The sequence below is a fragment of the Melanerpes formicivorus genome, unplaced genomic scaffold (assembly GCF_026170545.1).
Source record: "Melanerpes formicivorus ecotype bairdi unplaced genomic scaffold, bMelFor1.0.p_v2 SCAF_33, whole genome shotgun sequence".
In the NCBI taxonomy this organism is placed as follows: domain Eukaryota; kingdom Metazoa; phylum Chordata; class Aves; order Piciformes; family Picidae; genus Melanerpes; species Melanerpes formicivorus.
The window spans coordinates 5,362,715-5,381,872 of record NW_027142385.1 but is presented as its reverse complement, the minus strand read 5'-3'; the positions used below and the strand labels follow the sequence as shown (position 1 = coordinate 5,381,872).

Sequence of the window (19,158 nt, the reverse complement as noted above, 5' to 3'; positions counted from 1 at the left end):
TGTCAGTTTATGCTGTTTTCACGTTAAGTCTAATGGTTTCTAAAAAGACTTTTTTTTAGTTCATGCTACAAAGTTAGGTCTTTTCTGCTTGGCCTATACACAGTGGCCTTAGAGGTTTTATGTCACCATTTATAGTGTTCTGTAATTGCTGAATTGTCTATTTCAGTACAGCATGTCTGCCAAATACTCTGACTTAGTGAGCATCTTGGCTCCTAGCCACAGCCTCAGAGATGTTTCTCTTCATGGATTTAGATCCAGCTCAATTTTTATTTATTAAATAAATAAATAGATCCCACTAAATAATCCAGTATTTATTTAGCACTCCAAAGGACTTCATGAAAGAAGAAACTGAAAAATAATTTATCTGAGGGCCTGAGTCTGGAAGATACTTACTGTTCTTGGGCTTGGATGCAGCAGCAGCCCTGGGGTTCAGGGCAGATGGAAGCGCAGCTGTGGCACACAGCAGTATGCGGGGTGAAGGTCAGTCTTACTGGCTTGGTACCAAAGTTAGCATAGGCACAGCAGTGCAGGTAGTGTGAGCCAGACTAGTGTTTGATGCTTACACGGTGTCCAGAAGTCATGCTGCTGTCTCAGTCCTAGCTATCTTGAGTAACTTGTCAGCGTAGACTGTAGACTAAGCCTCAACCTTTGTAGGTGTTTCTAAAGGTCTTGTCAGCCACAAAACCAGTTGCAATCAGGATGGTACAGGGCATTTGTTTAAAAGCTGTGTACATGTTGGAAAAGGGATATAGAATTTTTCCTTTATTATAAACAATACAGCTATATTAATAAAAATATTAGTAACCTTTATTAATATGAGAATTGCCAAAATGTATCAAGAGGTTTGCTGTACAGTTAGATCTCTTTGCATGGGAATGTACAGTATTTGGGCAACTACAACAACTTAAACAATTTTATGCAAACTGGGAGGAACTAACAGAAAGAGAATACCCCAGGAGTGAAATGGTGCTCGACCACAGTGCGGGGAGACTCCACAAGAACGGTTATGCCAAAGAGGCAGTTAATTAATTACTCACAGCTGGTTGTACCCAGGTAGGGAGTGCTGCTGCTGTGTATTAGAGGCTTTGGGGCGCTCTCATGTGCCAGGCACGGCAGGTTGCCGGCAGGAATGCCACGTGGTCTTTGATGCTGGTCTTGCTTCAGCAGACAGCGGGCTGTTAAGGATGCTTCTCACGATGGGCACTTGCTTTGTCCTGGGTGAATTAAGGCACAGCAAAATCCTGGTCGCCAGGGGAAGCAGGCTTGGTTCCGACTCCTAAGTTCGTGGTTCCTCTGGTAGCTTGTGGTGTGTATTCCTGTGGTGCTGGACTGGGCAACTTGAGGCTATGCAACTCGAGGCAGTTTTAAGCCAGACAAGGTCCAAGTGGGTTCAAGAACACAAAGCTTGAGCAAGGCCAAAGGCAAGGCAAAGCAAGGCACAGGCAACTAGAAATCAGCCTATATCTACATCTTGCCCAAGATTGATTGGACCAATAGGGTATGAAACCAGCACATAGTTACCCAATGGGAAGGGGTTCTGCTAGGCTGTGGCCAGAACACATACCCTTACCACAGATACAGGGTTGTTTACCAGACATGCATGGTCCTGTCCCCTTTGTTCGTCTTCCCACGTTACCCTGGCTTTCTGCAGGAAGGTGGGGAGGAGAGGGTGACCATGTCTGGACACCTTAGTTTCTGTCTGGGTTTGTGCTGGGGCCATTTGGCTCTAACAGTGCATAATCTACACAAGGAAGAAAAATGGACTTTTGTCTCCAGCTAAGCAGAATCCTACCTGCTTTGGGTGTACAGTAGAGGTTTTAATTCAAATGGCAGGCTTTATCAGTCTGACACTAATCTTTGTGTGACCCTTCATGTGCAGACTCGTACTCACCTGGAAGTTGAGAGAGCACTTTCCTCATATACAGTTGCTGATAATGCACCTGACCCCGTCTTGGCTCATCTGCCTTCACTTGTCAGCCTGGGTCACTCGCAGTGCATTTCTGTCTTGCTGGGGAAATGAGCTCTGATGGCATGTCCTGGCTCTAAGGACATAAATCCACTGTCCTGGCCCTGGAGACAAAACTCCTGCTGACAGTTGGAGGCACTCTGCCATTGCCTGGCTTGGGCAAGCACCTGCTGTCAGGAAACAAATCCAGTTTTGACTGGAGGTGTTAAGTTCTGGGTAATACTTTACAGTCCATTTTGCAGCTCCTTGGGGTAACAATGCATAGTTTGAAAGTCTGAAATAAAATAAGGATTATTTTTACATCCAAGGGAAAAGTTAACATGTGATTGACTTAAAATCAAAAGCCAACAGTCTCACTTGGCCAGTATTTAGTATAATTATGCTGCTCTGCAGAGTATATTAATGCTAGAACATTAGTGTGTGTTGGCATTGGAAGGGTAAGTTTAAGTTTTTCTACCACAGCACACTCTCCTCTCTTTCTGCAGCATTTAGGAGAAGGTGCTCTCTAGAGAAAAAATAAGGGAAATAATCTAAAAATTGGTACAGTCTCTTGGCTTGTTGACTTGATGTGCCCCTCAGCAGTCATCTGCTTTGTGAAAGAAAGTGATAATACTGTTTCTTAGAAGTAACTGCTTAACAGATAATACTTGGTGTTACCTGGAAAATCAAGATTTAGAAACTTTCTTGAAGTGCTGCTGGAAGTCTCACAACACTAAACCACAGTAGAAAACCACAGTTTTTATTTTGAAAGCTGTCTTTGGTTCTCACCTAATGATAATAAAATTGTGTCACCTGATTGCTTTCCCACTTCTTTCCTGTAATTCATACTGATTGATGTCTGCAAGGAAGAAAGGTCTTGAGTGATTTGGGGTAAGAAGCTGGCTTCGCCAAGGGTCTGATGCTGGGTTTGATACATGCAGATTAATGACACTGAGGTTTTTTTTCCTTTCCTGGTAACTCACAGTGCGGTTCCCAAAGACAAGGACAGGCAATGCTTTAAGCTCCGCCAAGGCATTGATAAGAAGATAGTGATTTACGTCCAGCAGACAACTAATAAAGAACTTGCTATTGAGAGGTAATTCTGTTTGATGTTTTGTTTTATTTCCTCTGAGGCAGCAGACCAGTTGTATGACCATTCCATCTGTGTGACTTAAGGCCACACCTCTCTTGAGTGGGGTTGTGCAGAAGATCAGATTGGTTTGGTCAACATGTGCATGGCAGGGGCACAGTACAGGCGCAGTCACAACTTGCACAAATCTTCTGTAGAATGAGTCGTTGCATGCCTCTAAGTACCCATTTCAAACTCTGTGAAAAAAATACTGCTTTTATTTCAGTGGCCAGTTTGTCTTAAATGCTGAGGCTATAATCAGTGTGACTGAGTTACTTCAATTTGCTTTTCTTTCATCTCATCTAACAATATTGTACGTGTTCTTTGAATCTGCCCAAGTCTGGAATTCTACAACATTGAAGTGTCTGTGTCAGGAAGGGGAGAGCTCAGACTTCAGATCTTTCACTACTGTCAAGAGTTTTGTGCTGCTTATACTACAGAGAAAAGATGTAGCTTCTGCCAGCCTGCACAGTCTGAAATGAAGTCCAGAACATTGTGGGAAACCAGAGACTGAAGTGGAGTGTACCTGTGTGGGCCAAAAGTCTTTGTGAAATGAAACTGTAAAAGACAGGTCCTTGCACTTCATCTGGAATTTCCTGATTCTTGTCTGTACCAAAGGGTGAATTCTATGCAAACATGTCTCCAAAGGATGGGGGGGGGGGGGGGGGAAAGGGCAGGGAAGAAGAGTGCAGGCCAAGTTGTTGTGCAGGATAGGGAACTCTTGTTAACAGTGTCTGTTCTACACTGCTCTTGCAAACACAGATAATTGAACAACTTTCCAGGCTCCTCTAGGCAGGGTAAAATAATATTGTAAATATGCTCCTGAAATCTTGCTTGCCATTTTTAATGTCCACTTGACATGGTTCTGCTTGTTGTGCTTGATGCTGCTTTCAAATGTCAAGGTTTGTTGACATTTGTTATTGGATTCACGGGCTGCTTGTGATGTATGACAGCGACTATTTAGATAAGGAATGTTAATGGTTTGTTTTATGACTCAAACTAATTTTTGCAGTTTAATTTTTTTGCCTGGCTTTGCAGATGTTTTGGCCTTCTCCTTAGCCGTGGGAAAGATGTCCGGAGCGGTGACATGCACCTTTTAGATTTGGTAAGGACCTTTCATTAGCAATAGTCAGTGATAAATTTCATTGCAATTTTGCATGATCTTGGGATAGACAGTAAAGATTGAGCCAGTTCTGCCTGTTTGTTGATGGGGCTTGATGCTGTAGTTTCTGCTGTTGAGGGGGAGGCTCTGGGCAGCTGGGTTGAATCCCTGCCTCTGCTGCAGTTGGAACATGACCTGATGCTTGGTCAAGGGAGTGGCCCAATTTAGCAGTTAGTCATGACTGTTCTCAGGGGCCTGAAATAAGAAACACAGAACCTTATTGTTGGAAGCTCTGAATATTAAAGAGCTGTACTCTGAACACTACAAATGTTTTATAGCATACTTATCACTGTAAAAAATGAGTGACTTAAATACAACACTGAGATTACTGGGCGCTTCGTTTTTATGACTCACTTTTCCATCTGTAAAACGATGATAGAGATCATTTGCCTTCACAACTGTCTTGTGAAAACAAACTTGTTAGAATTTATGAAATACCTGCTTGTTACAGTAGTGACTGCCCAAAAGGTCCAGGTAGTAATGAACCCAAACCCTGCATGGGATCTCTATTCTTCTCTTTAGAGATGATCTCTGTTAGAGGACTGTGTCATGTGGACTTCAGATGGTTGCTCTTCTCCTGCCAGTGCTATAGTTGTTTTATGGGGCTAAAACTTAATAATCTAGAGATTTACAGAATTTATATGAAACTACATAAACTTACCTTGTTTCTAGGAGTCCATGGGTAAAAGTTCTGATGGGAAATCATACGTGATCACTGGGAGCTGGAATCAAAAATCTCCACACTTCCAGTTTGTAAATGAAGAAACACCAAAAGGTATGAACTTTGCTAGATGTTACCCCAGCCAGGGCAAATGCCTTGCATAGTGGGTATGAGGATCAATTCTCTTTTCAGGTGAATCTCACAAAAGACTTTCATAGTATGGGAAATATCCTCAGAAAGTAGGATGTCCACCATTACATAAAATCTAACCAAAACAGGAGGCTACAATATAATTCTTGTGTTCAGTATTAATTCTTTGCCAGGAATAACTATCCCAGTAGAAGGCTGCATAGGTGTGGGGACAGGAGGTGTGTGCTTTGCACACCATTAGAGCTCCTTAAGACTCCCTTTGAGAATGGCACTAAATGACTTGCAGATTCCTTCTTTGCTTGGTTTCTGTGGTCAGTTAGATTCTCTGAATCCATGTTTTAATTAGAAAAGAAGGGTACCTGTACAAGTGCTCCCAACTGTAATCTGAAAATAGCTGATGCTGCCTCGCTCTCTTGAGTCCTGTAGCACATCCGTCACTACTTCTTTTAAGATGTCATCTGAATTATCATCTTTTCAATCTGATGTCACAGTTCTATGTCAGAGGTTGGGGAAGTTAATGGGAATTGACTGGGCCAAGTCATGAAGTCAACTGCTGGGTGCAGCTGGGTACAGTCTGTTGCTAGATTGAATGCCATCCTACCTAAAGGACACAATTTATCATCTAATACCAGAAAAGATCTCATAGATCACTGAGTCCTGTTGCTTCCTTCTGGAGCATCATGCTGTATACTCAATTTTCTGAGTCTCACAGCTGAGATGGTCTTCAATGCTGCCTTCAATACTGTGGAATACAAGCATTGTCAAAGTAATTTCTAAAAACAACTAACAGAATTATGATGGTGAGAGATCTGCACTATTGAGTGAAGTATACAGACTTCTCATGATATTTAATGAAGATTTTTGATACCTTTCAGTGGATTTGGAAAAAGTAGAATTTTTGTTCACTTTAACAAGATCATTTTCTTGGCTTCAAGGCTTAAGCTTCCTTACTCTGTCGTGGATAGTGCATTGTCACCTTATTTCTGGAGCTGTGGGCTTAGACATGATAAATTAGGGAGAAAAAAAGAATTCAGCCAAAAGGTTTCTTTTGTTCTTTTGTGTTACTGGGAAAATATGGAATATTTTGCTTGAAATATTTCTTTGAATACTCTTGCATTGTTTTGTGTTTTTTTTCTCCTCTCCAGATAAAGTATTGTTCATGACTACTGCTGTGGATTTGGTGATTACTGAGGTTCAGGAACCTGTTCGATTCATTTTGGAGACAAAAGTCAGAGTCTGTTCACCCAATGAGAGGTTGTTTTGGCCCTTCAGCAAACGCAGCTCCACTGAAAACTTCTTCCTAAAATTGAAGCAGGTAACACTTCAAAATGTAAATAAAACCTACAGTTGATTTGGGATTTGGCAAGGTTGTTGCTTAAATGTACCTATGGTATGGTCAATTATATTGTCTTGAGACTGAAGAGGTAGGTCTGTGGTATAATGCTGGAATAAATACAATTGCTTTGGAAATGAATTATAGTTACTGGTGCCTGCTGGCAGATCAGAATTTCACTGTGGTTGTTTATCCTTAGAATTGGTAAAATCTTTGCTACTATAACATTGATATTTCAACATTTTGCTCTTGAATCCGAGGGATTTGATAAATGCTCTTCAGTTTTTGAAAAGCTGTCCTTCATTACGCTAATTGTTGCTGGCTATCTAAATTTCCCATGGAAAGCTGGATGTCCTCATTTCCAAGCAAATTTTGATAGCTTTGATGAGGCTGCAAAGTTTCATAGAAGCTTATGGATTTTCCAGCCAAACCACAGGAATAAATGAAACAGAGGATTTATCTGCAAATGAGCCTATGCTGATTGTTGCCCGCATAAGGGATAAGGCTGTAAAATCAAGGGCTAAGAGAAAAAAGGCTTTATTATAATCCTGGTGACATGCTATCTGGCATGTCACTGAATTGATTTTATCATACAAATCCAACCTTTTTAATGAGAAAACATTCACCTGGAATTAGGGGGAAAAAATGCACTATTTGTAAAACTCTGCTTTTGTACTTGTTGGAAGCAGAGATTTCACACAGTCCCCACGTTTGCCCTGGGGACAAAAGTCCAGGCAACCATAAAAGAAAATCCCTAGAACTTGTTAAAAACTGTTACTGTTTTTTCCAACATACTTTATCTACTAAAAAGGAAAGGATAATTTCTGTCCAGGATGTTCCTAATAGCAACAGAAGGCAATAATTTATTCTCAGAAGGCTGCAAAGTTGAAGGTTCAAGTCACTGAAGAGATCAATGAATAGTTTGGGTTGGAAGGGCCTTTAATCATCATATAATTACAACCCCCGCCATGGGCAGGGACACCTCTTCCTAGACCAGGTTGCTCAAGGCCACATCCAGCCTACCTTTGAATACTTCATCCACTCTGGTCAACCTGTTGCAGTGCCTCACCACTAAGATGCTGTACTTCAAGTATCTGCCATTCTCCTCCTTTAGGAATTATTGTTCTGAAATATTTAATGAAATAGAAATCTATACAAGCAAATAGCAACGTGCTGTCTCAAGCTTTAATAATATTATGTACAGCCCAAAAAAGCATGGTTGGAGTCTTGATTTCTTGATAAGCATACTTGTTTGAAGAGGTTTTGAATGAAATGAAAGGTTTCTCTTAGTTCTTTTTGTGCTTATCTTACAGTGGTAGGAATTAATGGTAATAACAAAGATGAGATTCTTTTCTGTGTTTGTCCTATTTTTGAAGTAAAATATAAATAAACATCTTAGAAACCTTCTGGAAAATTTTCCTTTAAAAATTAAGGTGGAAAAATTCATTCTTTTGGTGAAGGGTATTTTTTGAGATGTGAAACAGTTAAGGCTGTTGGGCTATAAATACTCTACAACCTCCAACAAATGCCTGTTCTGTTTGGCAGTTTAAAGGAAACTTATCTTACTTAGCTAATTCTGTATCTTTTGTCTTACCAAATTCACAGCCATTGTGGCTTATCTTAGCTAGTTCCCTTTTTTCCACCAGTGCTGTCAGGTTATCCAACTTCCAGTGTTTACTCATGGAAGATTATCAAAACTCATAGTGGAAGCAACAAATGTAGACTGTCCTGCCTGATAAGTCTGGAAGGGAAACCTGTTTCTATGGAGGCATGATTAGCCTATTAAAAATCCAGCTGCATCGAATTGGCTTATCTTCCTCTGGCAGTGTTTCTGTATTCGGAAATGGTGAAAGCAGAGGGACTTTATTTGCTCAGATTACATTTAGTGATTTAGTCATTTTTTTTTTTTTTTTTAGTTTTGGTGTGTTTCTCTTCATTTTTAATATTCCAAAGGATAAAACTGAGCACTGGGAGCTTAACGTAGAGTATAATTGTAAATCCTATTTCCCTCTTTTCTTCACCTTTCCTTTTCTACTCTATTTTTATCTATTTATAAAAAGAAAAAAAGAGTTCTAAATCCATAGACTGTATTAAAATTTTTAGAACCACTTCACAAAGAAGAATCTTCCTTTAAAGGAAAGGAAGCTATCAAAGCACTGAAAATTAAGGAGAAGACAGAGGCATTTAATAGACTCTGGGACTCAACAATTTATGTTCTGCAGCAGTGTATCCACAGCTATTACTTGGAAGCATCACTAAAGACATTTGCCATAGTGGGGAGAATAAACAATTTTTATTAAAAGTGTCCTTCTGCCACCATCAGCATCTCCAGAAAGTTAAAGAGAGAAACTAGACATAAGTCTAAGGATTTTACTTTTAATTTTCCTCTACTCTTTAAAATAAAGGCAGAGTTGCTTCATGTTAAGGAACCTTTTCATATCTGGGCATTTATGTACAGTCCATTTATTGCTGAAATATGAGCTATCTGCTTGGCAGACCCAAGTGGCTTCTGCTTTACCTGTAACAAATATATATTCATGCCTTTTGAGTGCAGTATGCACACAGCTTGTTCTAGGGTGTTCCGGATAGAAGCACTTGCAGCCCTGCATGATGCATTCATTGGGCTCCAAGGTTTAAACTTTCCTCACTGTTGAATGTGATTAAAATTGTTCCTCAGCTCTTCTACTCCAAGAGGAGAATTGATTGGGGTATTTGTGTATCTTAGTTAAATTAAACCTTTTGTTTCCTAGATAAAGCAAAAAGACAGAAAGAATAACTCAGACACATTGTATGAAGTTGTGTGCCTAGAAAGCGAGTCAGAAAGGGAGAGAAGAAAAACTACAGCAAGCCCCTCTCTTCGTCTGCCCCAGTCTGGGTCACAGGGCTCGATGATTCCTTCTCCTCCAGAGGATGATGAGGAAGAAGGTAAGCAGTGGGTTGTATCTTTCTGTGCTGTGAAAGGAAGGGCGCTTGGTAAATAACAGGGTTATGAAACATGTCAAATCCTTTCCAGTCAGAATCTGGCCTACTGTTGTTTTGTTTTCTTGCTTTAATGCTGTGAGTGTTCAATAACCAGTACCCCCACATTCCTGGATCAGCCTCTCCCTTGTCTGACACTTCTTCAACTATGCTTTTCTCAGCCCAGGCCTCTGAAGCCTCCAGTGTGATATATTTGGAACAATGTGAAAAGAGGCTGCTAAAAATTTGAGATTATTATGTAGCTTCTGCCCCTCCCTGAGCAGCTGTGAACAGATTTGAATGAAAATGAGAAGCTGGTATTATTTGAAAATATAAGCAAGTAGCAGCCTCTGTAGTGAAGAGGAGAATATAGACATCTGTAATACATAAAACTACACCAGGACCTGCACTGCTTGAAACTTAAGGCATTTCCAGGATCTTTTTTTCCTGCTTTTTAAAAATTCTCTTAAACCAAAATATGGTCTAGTTCTGAATATATAAACATCTGGCCTTACAACTCTGAGCTGAAATGTAGGTGACTTGAATTTCTGCTGGCCCTCCATGTGGCCTTGAGGAATTTGTTTCACTTCTGTGCTTTAATTTCCCTTTCTGGGGGTGCGGCAGGGAGGAGGGGAAGGTTGGGTAGAAAATGAACTCATTTGCAAAGTGTTACTCATTAGCAATCTCTAACCACCACGCTAAACCACAGCCCTATTCTTTTCTAGACTATATATATATTAGTGTACTTATGCAACTTGTAGCATTGCAAGAGCTGCTGCCAAGTTCAGATGACAGCTGAGAAAGCATAGGTTTAATGAAAACAAATGTCTGCAAAACCAGGCTTCGCTACTTAAAAACTACATTTCACCGATTGTATACGATACCTCCTCTGAGTGAAAGTATCTGGGAGTACGTGGGTATTGGTTTTAAAAAGAGTTACTGTGATTCTGTGAATCCTCCCCATCCACTGCATTTTTTTATTGTTTCACTCAAAAAGCTGTTTAATGGAACCCAAGGAAGTTACCCAAAACACTAGCTTTCAAAGTAAAATACTAAATGGGTGAAGTAAAAACCTTGTGGACTGTCATGGATCTGCAACAACTGACAAGTCTGCAGCTGCTTAGCAGAACCACTCTGGTTTTTTTATTGTCTTTTTTGCTTTTATAGTGTTGCAGCTTTTCACATAGAGAAAGTTGTGCTCTTTGTGAACTTTCGTAGTCTTCCAAAGGTTTGGGGTAATAATGGAATTGTTTCTGTGGGGAGACATGTCTGGAGATCTGTAGTCCTGCCTCCCCTGCAGTGTGACTCCAGTCAGATAGATTGTTCAAGGCCTTGTCTTGGTAATTTATTTATTTTTTTCTGATTTTTAACCTGAATTTCACATGTTGCTGCTGGCCTTCTGCCTCTTGTCACATCCCTGTGTGCCTCCAAAAGCAAGTCTACTTCTGCCTTTTCTGTGTTGCGTGGACAAGCACCACCATCCACAAACGAGGAGGAGTTCTTCTTGCCACACTCCAATGCAGTTAAGAGAGAAACATTTAAATCTGTAATGGCTGTTATCTCATAGCATCTCCTCTGTTCTGTTGGCAGACAACGATGAACCACTCTTAAGTGGTTCTGGAGACGTTTCCAAAGAGTGTGCAGAAAAAATTCTTGAGACGTGGGGGGAGCTGCTGTCCAAATGGTAAGTGGCAAAATCACATTCTGAACATCACAATTCTGAATATTCTCATTCTGTTCACTCCTTCTGCTTCATGTTTTTGTTATTTCCAGAACCCAGCTGAGATGAGATTAGTATGGATTCAGTTCTCTGTCATGCCTACAACACCCCTTATTTTCTGGCTGCATGTTTTCTGATTTCTTCAGAGAGGTTTTTTTAAAGTATTTTCATTTTTGAGTGCAGGCTGAAATACTGTATAGAAATTCACTTACACTCCTGTCTTTAGCTGGTTCTCTCTTAAGCTGAGTATTTTACTTACCTATAAGTATCACTGGGATTTTGTTAAAATGCTAAGCTAAGTGGAATAAAGAAAATTCAGCTCTCTGCCTTTATCTTTCTTTTTCACAGATCACTTCCATTCCCTTTTGTAATTCTGGTGTAGTTCACAGCCAGTTTTTCCTGCAGCTGTCAGATCTTAGTAACTGTAGCTTAAGAATATGGGAGATTTGTACTTGGATAGCAAAGATGCTTTCCCTCCTTTATCTAAAGAAGATGGCTCCAGAGCGTGCCAAGAAGGAAGTACATGAGCTCTTCTGTTTTCTCCCTAGAAAATGCCAATTTACAAGAAGAGTGTTTCTTGACAATCAAGTTGTTAATGCAACACCTGTCCTCTTTTCAGAAAGGATCTTTTATTCATCTTGAAGTAGCCTGAGCAGTTCTAGGAAAGTGATGCTGGTTATTGCCAAATTCAGTGTTGGGTTGTTGTGGGTGGGTTTTTTGGTGGTGGTTTTGGGGTTTTTTTGGTTATTTTTTTTCCCTTCTTTCACAAAAGGAGATGGCAGTCACAACATCAGATTGAGCTCAAATATGCTACATTTTGACTCTGGTTGTAGTTGTTGCCTTCTGCTTCCTGGTGTTACTGAGGAGCTGTGGGTGTACAGCAAACCGAAGATCTGTACAGAATATTAGATCAAAGGAGCAAGAGAACAGAGATTAGGATAAATCATGCACTTTAGATGAGGAAAAATACTGATATGATTCTCTTTAAGATTGTAAAACTGTAGCATTATATTTTATTTTCTGCAGTAACTTAGTACTTACTTGAAAAAATACTTCTACTTCCAGTTTGGTTTTGCACTAATGCGTTGTGCTAATTTGGTAGGAAAGCAGACATCAGAAACGGACACCTTTGTGAAAAGGGAAAGGCTGTGGTAAAATGATCTACGAGCCCTTTTCCCTCCCTCTCCTAGACTTGTAGAAACATCTTTAACAGATGAGCTCTATGCATCTACTGCTGTGAGAAAGTTTCTTTCAACTTGAATTATTTTTGTAATTCTTCCAAGGGCTCAAAGATAATTAAGCCACCTGACTCCCATTGAAAATGTTTTGGCAGCTCTAAGAGGATATGAAGTGCTTCTGTGCTAATGCTGGCAACAACTTTAATATGTGTTAAAGGGCTTTCCTTCTTAACTAAAAGCAAGTATTTGGAAGTAATGATCCTTGAGCTTTTAAATAAGAGGATTGAAAATCATAAAAATCGGAGTTCAGGTAGTTCCATGCTAGCTTTTTGGAATCCTGTAATTAGATTTGTATAGGAATGAAATATGCATTGGTATTTTGTAATTTCTAAGTAATATCTGGCTCATATTTTGTAACTGCTGAGTCACACAAGTTCTCTCATTTCAAAAGAGTTTAGAAGAATCTGGTGTGTGGCCACGGAGTTTTATAGGCCTTTACACGGTCTATAAACATGATCGAGAAGTCTAGCAATATGAATGTTCAGAGAAAGCGGAGTGAAGGAGGACATTATGGTGCTAGGTTCTGTGTAACTGATACTCATTTAACTGTCCACGTTTCTAGTCTCCAGTTTGCTGGTTTGGAGCACTGTAGACTGGGGAAAGGCAACAAGAAGTCCCAGTCTGTGTAGCATTATCATCCGTGTCTGCTAGACTGTTAACAAACACTAATAAATACCAGTTTGTTGTTGAACATAATGCAATCGATACAAGTTATGGGGTTTGTCTGGTCTTGTCTCTCAGTCTTCTTAATCATTTTACCGAGAAGCCTCTGTCTTTGGGGGTTTTATGTTTGAGCCATGAATGGACTGTTCAGCTTAGCTTTCTGCAACTGCATAAATTATGTGTAGGCTTGGTTTTTACAACTGGCAGTGCTGTAATTTATGAGTTGTCACTGATCTCACTTGAAGAAACTGTTTAGATGGGACTAGCTTGTGCAGTAGAAGCTGCTAAAGCACACAGATAACCACGTGAGATGTTTTTATAGCTTTATTTGCCTGTCTTCTCACCCTACCTCACCCAGAAGGTTACCTGCCTGCAGTACCTGCTTCTGCAAATCAGGTCTTGTTTCAGTGTAGTTTGAGCTCTGAATCTTACACGGTGTGGTATCTGTCCTCCAGTTGTAGGTTTTGCTGGAGTGTTTTGGTTCATTGAGTGTTTTATATATTTGTATTATATTTAAATTTAATGAGAATGGACATAGTAGTTTGGAAAGTCCATCTCCAAGTCTGTTGTGTTTTGTTGTTGGTTTTTTAAAATAATTTAGATTTCAGTTCCTCTGGCAACATACAGTCTTGAAATTGGCATGTCTGATGTTACACATTAGTTGTTGCTCATACTCTCATTTATTTGCATTTGGATGATAGTAACAGTGCCTTCACTTACACCCAGGCACCTCAATTTGAGCGTGAGGCCAAAGACATTATCAGCGTTGGTGAGAAGTGGTGTCCCTGAGGCCCTGAGAGGAGAAGTGTGGCAGTTGCTGGCAGGGTGTCATAACAACGATCACCTGGTGGAGAAGTACCGAATTCTCATCACAAAGGTAGAATTCTTTTTTCATCTTTTCTACACCACATATTCTAAGGAATGGAAATACAGAGATGTCCCAAGTGTGTGCCTTCTTTATTAAAGGTTCGTGAGTGTGTCTGGGTATAGTGTATCAGCTAGTGAGGATAACTCAGTCCTCCCTCCAACAAAAACAACCCTAACATGCAGTGCTAGTTGTGGTATTGTCTCAACTTAGAGTGCTTTCTTTTTAATAGTCCTACTTCAGTTTCACTCAGATGAGTTCTGAGTTAGTAAAAAATTAGTATTCTATTAATTGCTTTCATAATTGACAGAAATTCAGGGAGCTCATTTCCTTTGCTTGTTTGTCTTTTCTGAATGAAAGCTGCATTTTGCTCTATTGTCTTAACGTTTATGCTAAAAATCCATTTCTAGTTGAAATTGCAGCCTTTTCTGACAGAAAAAACAGAACAGTTTGGCTATTTTTGCACTAGACAGCAGTTTTTAACTTCTCATCTTGAATGCTGACATCAGTTATGTAGGAAAAGAAAAGAATTGTATGCACAGACAGTATTTGGTGTTTCTCACAATTCTAGAGTAACAAATGGGTCACAAAAAGAAATGTCACTTCCCTTTCCAGAAAAGCAAAGTGTTAATTTGGATTTGACCATTATCTGCATACATATGTTGTGTTTTACTACTTCCATCAAACATGCAAGTCTGGCAGGACTGTATGAGAAATTATTAATGGTGCAACTTTAGTACAAATATATCAAATTAATTATTCACCAGTTTAAAAGGCAAATCATCTGAATCAGCCTTTGTATATCTAGGATGAGATGGCATGGATTCGCAGGGAGCAGTTGAAGGCCTTATTCTGAGGCCAAGAGGGGTTCTTGAAATTAAGCTTGGGTTCTGCTGGAATCATGCAAGAAGGATCCTACGTGATTTGAATGAATCATGTTAGATGAGCTAAAAAAATTCTGCCAGAAGTGCTCTCACATACTTGGTGAATGTAGAAGCAACTTGATCTGAATTCCTTAATACGGGTAGATGTATTGTAGAGCTATAACTTGCATTTAGTGGTGAATAAATCATCCAAATATTGTGGAGGTTGAGTGCTCTGGCAAGGCGTGCATCACAGTTAGCCTGTTGTGTTATTTTAATTGCCTAGTGAGTGGTTGACAGTGTCACTTGTTTCTCTGTTTTGGTATCAGCATGGAGAAGCTGATCTCTCTGTGGCACAGTTGGTGACACGAACTGCTACTATCTTTGTGAGCTAGAAAGCAGTGGTGTGACGTTACATTTTTAAAACTGTGAAACCTTTCCACTCATTTACATTTGGCAGAGACAAAGGAAATAACCTGGATCCAACGTGTTGAAGGATCTCTGGAGTAAAGTGAAAGGGAAAATGGGCTAACTCAGCGCTGGCTGCAGCGAAAGTACCAGCTATACCTGCAGCGGTTATTCAGCATGGAAACTAATTAAGAAATTAACCACTGAAAGTAAGGACTGAATGAGCATTTTCAGGCTCAGCTGTAGTCATATGAGGTCTGTAGTGTACTACCAGCATGCTGCAATAACCAGCTCAAGCAAATGAAGATGGAGTCTCCTTTAATCTGATAGTGCCACATTAGCTCCCTGCTGTGTCTGTTTGCCTTATGGTGATTTAAATATGAAAATGAGCTGTGGCTGTTTCTGTAGAATGGATAAAGGTTGGGGTTTGGGTGCAGAAGGGTCCAGTTGGTTCACAGTGGAACTGTAATTGCTTCAACCTGCAGGCAGTGGAAGAAGAGTATGGTTTCAAAGAGGATTCTCAGTGGCTGTGTGGAAGTGCTAGAGCTGAGAACAGGCAAAACATGCAAAGATGGTGTGGGAGGCTGATGACAACATGAACTCGGGACCCAGGAAGATAACATTTGCAAACCCATTATATAGTATGTGCTAACAGTAGAAATACACTGCACTGCACCTTGACCTTAACTTTTTTGGTTTTGTGTCTTTCATAGATTATTTGATAATTTTGAAGTTCTGATGGGACAGATTCTTATTGCTCTGAAAATAGCAACTCAGTTACAGCCAGTGTGCAGCAATGCCCAGGAGTAAATGTGTCTGGGATAAATAATAGAATTTATTAATTATGTGAAGGCAAGGGTCCTGTGTAATGTATTGCTTTTACTATCCTTGTAATGCTTCACCATGGTTTGCATGTCACTAATACACATTCTTATCTGGCAAGCATGCAATTGTTTGCATTACCATGCATTGACAATGGCTTATCTGAGAATAACTGCTGTGGCACGAGGAGTTGCTGTAAAACCTTTGCTCTTCAGTGCAACTAGGAGATGCAGTGAGCCTGCTTGAGTAGTCATAATCCAGTGCCCCTTCTCTCTGAATGTTGACCTCTATTCCTGTAGCTGCATTTGATTTCTGTCAGGCTTTTCATGACCCAGTGCAGCAGCACAGTCCCAAATTAATAAGGATCTGTGTTGACAGCTGCTTCAAAAGCTTCTGGCCTCTTTCAGGGATTTTTTTTTTCACTCCCCCCGCCATTCTGCGCAGGGTGTTGGATGCAGGCACCCCGGTATCTCTTCTGCTGTTTGCTCTCCTGTGCTGCTCTGGCCCTTGGTGCTTAGGGAATTTTTTTTTTCCCTTGCTTTCTTCTGCAAATTAACTGCTGCAAGGATAGGTTTTTGTTTACCCTTGATGTGTAGCAACTGAATGATTGAAAAGAAAATGCATTCTGTTGTGTTCTCCCAGTGAAGGGTGTGTCTGTGTCTCTTCTGAAATCTGACATGAAAAATGGAATTGAAACTGCCTTAAGGTGTGCTCATTGTGTTGTAGTCATCATGATAGTATTTATTAATTATTTGTTCCTTATTTCTTTGATAGTTTCTGTCTGGGTTTTGTACTCTGTGCTTTTGTTGTTGTGGTAGTTTCTGAGTTTCACCATTGTGGTGCTTCTACAAATTGCTTCAGAGAATTTGCACACCATCTGCGTGCAATAATAAAGCTTTTAGCAACTCCAGATTGCTCTGCTCGTGGTGGGGAGTGTGGATGAAAGCCAGTCCAGTGAATTAAGGTCATGTCCCTACTGGGGACAGAAAGCAAACTCTAGGTAAAACGATCTAGACAATCCCTTTGAGAGGCATCTGTTCCTGGTAGGACTTTGGCAATCATGGTTATGGCTGTTAATTTTCAGGCTTCCAGCTACTGAAAGGTAGAAGAAGAGCCATGGGGACTCACTCCAGATACTAATGGACACCTCCAGGAGAAATACTTCATGTTTTTGACAGTCATACATGGAGGGAAAGTATTGTTGAGTAGAAAACTTGTGAAGTGAACCACACAGGTGAAAAAAGAAAAGAGACAAAAATGCCATGATGCAAAGCAAAATAGGCAATAGCTACTTCTCAGACAAGGTTTTTGAAAGGATTAATAACAACTGCTGAATCTCTCAGACCAGTGGCAGTCTCTCGATGGAGAAATACTTAATGGTATACAAATTTTAAGAACCTGACATTTACAGTACTGAGGAGAAAATAAAAGCTCTTGGATATAGGTCTGTGTGGGAGGAAATAATGTCAAAAGGAAAAAAAAAAAACCCATGAACTGTTGTACCAGATAAATATGCTATATTAAGAAAATTACAACGTGAGAGGGACATCTTGTGGCACAAATAAAATAAAATATAAAAATAAATCCAGTGGCAGGAGGAGTGTCCTGGAATGTGACACTGGGGTCACCATTTCTGGTAAAAATTCTGGGCCTAGTAAGAGATTGATTTGTTCAGTTTTGCTTACAGCAGGGCTTTTGCTACCCACTTTCTCATGTTTCCACTTTTTTTTTTTTCCCCTTCATAAGCAGATAATTGCAGTACACAGAACTTCTGTCGAATATATTCATCTGTCTTGGTGAAAATGATACTGAGCTTTAATGAAGAAATAGATTAAAATGTCAGTACCATTATCTGAATGTGTTGCATTCACAGTGCCATAAAATGTAGTAGTACTTTAGCTGTGGGTGGTTAACACTTATTTTCCACTTGTATCACAATCACATTTCCATATGTTCATCTAAATTAAGAAGAATACTTTTAATTTTCAGGAGTGCAAAGGGCCATGATTGTGTATGATCAGCTGAAATTAAACCTAGCATACGCCTGTGAATCAGTATAAGCAGTATGATGTAGCCTTGCTGTCAGTGTGCCTGAACCTCGAGATCTCGTTTGATTAGTTTTGATCACGTGGTGATAAAAGTTTAATTATCTTTTACAAGCAGTAGTTTTCCCAAGAGTTCTCATTGCAGCTTTGAAAGATTTCTTGAATACCTTTCAGAAATCTGATGAAGTTGTTGTGTCACTCCTATAGAGCAGGAGAGCCGCCTGAACCACAGGTTCTCATGGCTTTTAGAAGTGCTTTTTCATGGTAAGCTGGTTGTGCACTTGACCAGAGAGCTAGGATAGCTAGCAGGTGGATCTCCAGACCAGTTACCTTCCCAATGCAATTTACACCCTTCAGGCTCTTTGGCCTGGCTTTTGGCATTAGGGATATTTGGCACAATTACCTTGAGGTATTGCTCATACTGCTCATTGAGGTCTAAATTGGGGTACTTTGAATAGAGTTACTGCTCTCAGCTTCAGAGAAACAATAGAATGTCAGTGAAAGGAAAAAATCAAACCAGTTCTATTGTTTCTACAGAAACACCTGTCAGCTGTATAGGAGTTAAGCTTGTACTGGTAATAAAAGTGGAGGAGTGTTTGATTTGCTGTGTCTTTTAGTTTGAAATTTCAGTGACCAGATGGTGTTTTGGTCAGTCTCAGGATTTCCAGTACTAACTTGTTTCTCTCTATCTGAGAGATGCTCAAAGTTCATCTCTCTATTTTGTTAAAGGGTGTTTATAACGTGTCCATTCATGCCTAAGGATCCAGAAATACTATTTGAATCAATTGGTATGTAAATCATTCTCTGCTTTGGAAAGATAGAAGATCATTTCTCCAGCAGTAATTCAGTCTAAGCTTATTTTTTGTATAACCACAATACCGTTGCCTAAATTTAATTCAGAGTTTGTTTCTTAGCTACAGTTCTAGTATTTCAGTTGCCATGAGTAGAAACCTCATAAAATTCTAACAAAAATGAAAGACAATAGTAAAGGATAAAGATAGGGTGGACAAAACAAGTTTTTGCTTTCAGGCTTTTGCACAAGACTACCTAAAAATGTGCCAAGTCATGCTGTTGTCCAGCACAGATTTTTGACCAGTACAAGTGTATTGTAAGTTTTGGGGTATTTTTTCCCCTACTTACAGGTCGGCTAAAATCCTGAGCACTGCAGTGTGATTGCTTTGAGATCTGTCCCTTGG

General features: G+C 39.9%; 1 protein-coding gene across 1 annotated transcript in view; it reads left to right on the top strand.

The window, feature by feature from the left end:
* RABGAP1 (RAB GTPase activating protein 1) overlaps positions 1-19,158 on the top strand; it is a 72,412-nt gene that overhangs the window by 16,534 nt on the left and 36,720 nt on the right. The window contains exons 7-13 of the mRNA XM_068155793.1: positions 2,931-3,041; positions 4,113-4,179; positions 4,909-5,011; positions 6,193-6,362; positions 9,131-9,305; positions 10,929-11,022; positions 13,686-13,836. Coding sequence (XP_068011894.1) covers positions 2,931-3,041; positions 4,113-4,179; positions 4,909-5,011; positions 6,193-6,362; positions 9,131-9,305; positions 10,929-11,022; positions 13,686-13,836 — 871 coding nt within the window. The remainder of the gene's footprint in view (positions 1-2,930; positions 3,042-4,112; positions 4,180-4,908; positions 5,012-6,192; positions 6,363-9,130; positions 9,306-10,928; positions 11,023-13,685; positions 13,837-19,158) is intronic.